Source organism: Triticum aestivum, chromosome 4B (assembly GCF_018294505.1).
Source record: "Triticum aestivum cultivar Chinese Spring chromosome 4B, IWGSC CS RefSeq v2.1, whole genome shotgun sequence".
Taxonomy (NCBI): domain Eukaryota; kingdom Viridiplantae; phylum Streptophyta; class Magnoliopsida; order Poales; family Poaceae; genus Triticum; species Triticum aestivum.
Window position 1 is genome coordinate 434,889,268 of NC_057804.1, and position 5,933 is coordinate 434,895,200.

General features: G+C 43.1%; 1 protein-coding gene across 2 annotated transcripts; it reads left to right on the forward strand.

Annotated features, from left to right (window-relative positions):
* The first annotated feature begins 1,254 nt into the window (after window positions 1–1,254).
* LOC123092565 (arginine biosynthesis bifunctional protein ArgJ, chloroplastic) lies at window positions 1,255–5,663 on the forward strand. 2 transcript variants are annotated; one of them, XM_044514363.1, is made up of 16 exons: window positions 1,255–1,566; window positions 1,661–1,784; window positions 1,991–2,064; window positions 2,197–2,241; window positions 2,354–2,404; window positions 2,485–2,553; window positions 2,791–2,849; window positions 2,991–3,060; window positions 3,153–3,233; window positions 3,333–3,419; window positions 3,766–3,888; window positions 4,008–4,070; window positions 4,288–4,365; window positions 4,483–4,628; window positions 4,754–4,824; window positions 5,279–5,663. In XM_044514363.1, the coding sequence occupies exons 1-16, from the start codon at window positions 1,399–1,401 to the stop codon at window positions 5,359–5,361; spliced, it is 1,392 nt and encodes a 463-aa protein (XP_044370298.1). In that variant the 5' UTR covers window positions 1,255–1,398; the 3' UTR covers window positions 5,362–5,663. The 2 variants fall into 2 exon arrangements, with proteins under 2 accessions (XP_044370298.1, XP_044370299.1); XM_044514364.1 differs by having other exon boundaries at window positions 3,333–3,392.
* The last annotated feature ends 270 nt before the right edge of the window (window positions 5,664–5,933 follow it).

A 5,933-nucleotide genomic window follows, 5' to 3' on the forward strand; every position in this document is an offset into this window, starting at 1 on the left:
CTGAACTAGCTCCACCACCACCACCATCACAACCACGTCGTCGTGCTGATTGTGATCCCATCTACTTCTCTGCCTTCTCTTGTTGGGTCAAAGAGGAGGAGCATCGAGCCGCACGTGTACTAAACTCGGAGGTGCCATCCATTCGGCACTAGATCGGTTGGATCATGATCGGATCGCGAAGAGTACAGCTATATCAACCGCATTATATACGCTTCTGCTTTCGGTCTACGAGGATACGCAGACACATTCCTCCCTCTCGTTGCTATGCTTCTCCTACATAGATCTTGGGTGTTAGTAGGAATTTTTTTGATTTTCATGTTTCGTTCCCCATCACTTCATACTCTCGCGACTAAGAAGAAGGGCACTCTCTCGCTGGTTCACCTGATTGCTTGGGAATTTTGGCGTGAAAAAACCCGGCACATTTTCTAATGAGGCTTTACCTAAAGTCGCTCTGGTGCCAAAGATCAACGAAGAAGTCCGCTTGTGAAACTTGGCTGGCGCTGACATTCCTTTTGATCCCGACTGAGTAGTATTCAGTTTCAATTTTTCTTTCTCTTGTGCCTATTATTTTTTTTCTGGTGCTTGCAGGCTGTTTTGTATTGTTTTCCCTTCTGATCAATAAATTTGGCAGGTCGGCTGCCAACATTCAGAACAAAAAACTATTCATTGTTGGATTTTTTTTAATTGCTCGTAAATGGATGCGTTTGGACTTAAAATTTTGCATGGCAATAGAACATCACATTCTTATCACCCGTATTTTTTAGTTTTTTTTTTAACTTTCAAATGTGGTTTTTTGGAACTTGTTTCCATGTGATATTGAACTACCCGCAAAAAGAAAATCTCTGTGAACTATTCTTTCCTCGATTCGAGTTGATGGGTGGGCCGAAGATGCTCATGGGTGACCATCTCTATCCACATTTCAGTTTTTTTTCCAGCAGTGCTATACACACGACACAATACACACGATTCATATATGATACTTAAACCCAGCCGGACATGCACATGATTGAGAAGGGCACCAGCGGCTGGATTAGCACGTCGTGCATAAATCGTGCAGCACTGTCGTCTGGGTAGCAGTTTCGTTTATTTTTTTAGGGAAAACCACTTTTTTTTTAGGCAATAGGGAAAACCACATTTCAGCTGTTTGACCGGGCTAGCAGTCTAGCACTCCACCCGAAAGTACGAGTCCACGGCCCACGACCAACCCCAAGAGCCCTGCTCCGCCGAAGCCGCCAGCGCCAGCCGGCCGCACCACCAACCCCCGGGTCCCAACCGCCGACCGGCCACGCCGCAAAAAGAACCCCCCGACCCGTCCCGCCCGCCACTCCGGCACTCCCACTCCCACCTGCCCCGCGCCGCGCGACCAGCCGTCACGCCACGCCGCCGCTCGCCCCAGCGATGCCGCCACCCTCCCTCCTGCTCTTCCACTGCCGCGCCCCGCTCCCGCACCGCCCACTGCGGATGAGCTCTCCGTCGCCGAGCAGGAGGGTCGTCTGCTCCGCCTCCACTGCCGAGGGGTACATCTCCGCGGCGCCGATCCTCCTTCCAGACGGGCCATGGAAGCAGGTGATTTGCTCGACCATTTGGCTGTGCTCCCCGCTGGCTCGTCATCAGGGCTTTGCCCTCTGAATCTGCTTGCTCTGCTTCGGTGTGGATGCAGGTAGAAGGCGGCGTCACGGCGGCGAAGGGGTTTAGGGCCGCGGGCATCTACGGCGGCCTGCGCGCCAAGGGACAGAAGCCTGACTTGGCGCTTGTTGCTTGCGACGTCGACGCCACCGTCGCCGGTAAGACTACCACGAGCGCTTTCTTCACTAGTACTGAATGCTACAATGGTATGGTAGTCAATTCACAACTAGGGAATTTCTATCAGCGTATACTCAGTTGCTCACTATGATGAACAACCGTGAATTATTCTGTTGCTTTCTGATGTAATGTATGATCAGTAACCTATCAGTTAGACTCAGTTCTCATCGTGTTGGGTTCCTTTCAGGATCTTTTACAACAAATGTTGTTGCTGCTGCGCCTGTTCTGTATTGCAAGCGTGTCCTTAGTTCATCCAAAACAGTAAGATAATTCTGCCCCTAGTCTTACCTTGCCAAAACTAAAGAAAAAAAATCGATGGAAAAATTATGATACACAATGGTAGTGGTCATTCATTGAGGTGTATTAACTGTTATCATTTTTGCTGTTTACTAGGCTCGTGCTGTGTTGATTAATGCTGGTCAAGCAAATGCAGCCACTGTAAGTCTTTCTGCCTGTCTGGAGAACTTAATATGATCGTCAGCATCTCTGAACTGTATTTTGGAATGCACTGACTGAACAAGAGCTATTTCTGTAAATAATTGGTCATCAGGGTGATGCAGGATATCAGGACGCAGTGGATAGTGCAGAAGCTGTTGCCAAGGTACCGAACCTGTCCCTCGGATGCCTATGCACTACGCAGCGCATCACTGCTGCTAGTTTGACCAATTATTGATGTTTCAGCTTTTGAATGTGAGCACAAATGACATACTGATCCAGTCCACTGGTGTCATTGGTCAAAGAATAAAAAAGGTACAATAGGTTTTTGCAACAAATCTACACTCGAGTGTTTCATATGAAATACTCCCTCGGATTCATATTAATTCTCGCTGCTTTAGTATAACTCTGTACTAAAGTTGTGTTAAAGCAGGGACAATTAATATAGATCGGAGGGAGTGGTAGCTAAGCAACTTGTCTGGCAATACGACACCACACATTGTCTGACCTGTTACAGTTTCCATCTGATGCTTCTGGGTTTTAACAATGCAGGAAGCACTTATAAATTCACTTCCTAGACTTGTGGGCTCTCTGTCTTCATCTACTGAAGGGTATAATTATTATATATAGTCTTGTGAGCAACAATTTGTTTCTCAAAGCCTCCACAAACGTAAACCTATTGAGATAAAATCACCACTAGGAGCTTAATGATTTTCTATCTTTAAACTATTGTTTTTGTCCTTCCATTACAGTTCAAATTCTTCAGCTGTGGCCATCACAACTACAGACCTTGTTAGCAAGAGTATTGCTGTCCAGACTGAGGTTTGAATTTCTTAATTACTTGCATGTAGGATTCGTTAGCTTCTATCATGAAGTGACATGATCTTGATTATCATCAATTCTTATTAAAATAGATTGGAGGAGTGCCTATCAAGATAGGAGGAATGGCCAAAGGTTCTGGGATGATTCATCCAAATATGGCGACAATGCTTGGTGTATGTCCCCTCTTTCTGTCTCATTTTATAGACTCCTTTTCCCTCTCTCATTTCCTCTCTATAGGCACAGCGTGAGCTTGATGGTAATATCTTTTATAGGTTCTCACGACCGATGCTCAAGTAAGAAGTGATGTTTGGAGAGAAATGGTCCGGACATCAGTTAGTAGAAGTTTCAACCAAATTACTGTGAGTAACCACTCTTCTCTCTTATGTTGATCAGTGTGTGCAGCAATTACAGAACCTGTAAAGAACTTACGGAGTTCATCAAAATACTTCCATACATATTTATTGAAAATCTGTCAATATAATCTTAATGTTGTAGGAGGTTCATATCTAGTAGAATAGTATTTGATGCTGATTAGTAGACATGAATTTGTTTTTGCACTGGGGTTTAATTTGCTTGGTAATTTGTTTGGAAATATAACTCTGAGAATGCATGAGCATTGTTGACTAGTTGGGTTATCTTATGGCCATATTATCTCCTTGGGGATGTACCAAAAACTCATAACTGTTTTATCTCATAAATCTGAAGGTGGATGGTGATACAAGTACGAATGACTGTGTTATTGCTATGGCTAGTGGATTATCTGGTTTGTCGGACATCCTCACTCATGATAGCGCTGAAGCTCAACAGCTCCAAGCATGCCTAGATGCAGTAAGTTCCAGTTCCACAATCCAAGCATGCCTGTGTGTGTGCCATAATATTACTTATAGCAATCTATATAGTTTCAGTTGTACTGTTAAGTAGAAAGAGTCTGACCTATCTTTATGTAGGTAATGCAAGGCCTCGCAAAATCCATAGCATGGGATGGTGAGGGTGCAACCTGCTTAATTGAGGTTAAGTGGAGCAGTGGCATAATACTTTTAACACTTGTATCTTCTGCATCATCGGCCTACTGGGACACATTTTCTTGCGAAAATGATGACTGGGCTCTTTACTTTCAGAAAAACAATTTGAGTCATCTGGCAACAGTTTCATGCATTATATCAAAATTCATTTCGTACATTTCCAGTAATATAGCACAATCTTCTAAAGTGCCCTTTTCCTATGCAGGTTACTGTAACTGGTGCAAATAATGAGGCAGACGCAGCTAAAATTGCTCGTTCAGTGGCAGCGTCCTCCTTGGTTAAAGTATGTTATTGTTTACCTGCCATATATTGCAGCCCGGGAGCATACAAGCATTACTAGTTTTTCTTTTGCATTCCTTACCCCAGGAGACCTGAATGATTGGATCATTTTTTGGGCCAGGCTGCTGTATTTGGGCGAGACCCGAACTGGGGGCGTATTGCTTGCTCTGTCGGCTATTCAGGGATTCATTTTGATGCAGATCAACTTGATATTTCCCTTGGAGTTATTCCACTAATGAAAAATGGCCAACCACTCCCTTTTGACAGGTTAAAGAAACCTTGACTACATATAATTCTAAATTTACTTGTTTGAGTCACAGTGAATAGAATTATTGCATAGAATATCTCTAACTCTTAGTGCTATAAGCTAAAACGCCAACTCTTTTTCTTAGATCTGCTGCTAGCAAGTATCTCAAAGATGCTGGTGACATCCATGGTACAGTAAACATTGATGTATCAGTTGGTAAGCTTCCAGCCTCTGTGTTGCACAATTAAAACTGCAGTATGTCCTTGTATGAGAGCTTTATGGTGTTCTGCATCTGTCTTCTAGAATACTCTTAGTTCATATTTATCTTCTAGAATGCTCTTAGTTCATATTTATGCCCATTAAATTGCTGTCTTTGCATTTAATCTTTTCCTGTATTCGTTAGTTTCGTGAATTGGTATTGAGGTTAAGACAGCTGTGAAGCAGGCTAACGTGGTGTCTTGAATCAAACGAACCCTGAAATGAATGCTTTCACAGACATTGATTTGTTTGAAGGGAAGCTCAGATCACGCATAACCCAGTTGTTTTTCTTATCCCCGAACAATCTAATACTCTATTTATCCTTCTTTTTTTCAAGAATACGCTCTGTTGATGGTTATATTTTATGAAATTGCGAGACTGTCGTTACAATGCACATCCATTGTGTTCACAGGGAATGGAGGAGGCACTGGAAAGGCGTGGGGCTGTGATCTAAGTTATAAGTATGTCGAAATAAATGCTGAGTACACAACGTGAAATTCGTATTCTTCATGAAAACTGCATTTCTGAATACACATCCATTGTCTTCATTTGTCTGAGTGCTCTTTCGATGCAACTGCATTTCTGAAAATTGTATCATACCGAAACGATAGTGTGTTGTACCAATAGGTCGAACATGTATTATCTTTTACAAGAACAGTCAGGTTAGTGTTTTGTGACTGGAATAATGCGCTGAAGAATCTGGGGGTACCATGTGAAAATTGTCACCATCCTTCTCGGTTCTGATTCATAAAAGAGGATGTTGGCCTGACAAAATAAAGTTTCTTTGGATTTTCGTATACGCTATTATTTGTGGATTGATTGCAACTTTGCAAGTACCAAGTCAAGTTTCTTACTGTGCCATAAATAGTCGGTTGACTGCAGAACATGAGCATTTGGTTCTACTGTAGTAGGTTCGTCAGATGACCATCCTGTCATTCACTGATAGAGCTTGGTGTTGTGACATTGAAAGGGGTTGGCGAATAGAAGGATGGACCAGCTTGGATGTTTCGCCCTGTTGTAGTACTTCTGCTAAATTATGCTATAAAATAAGATACTATTACGCTCTA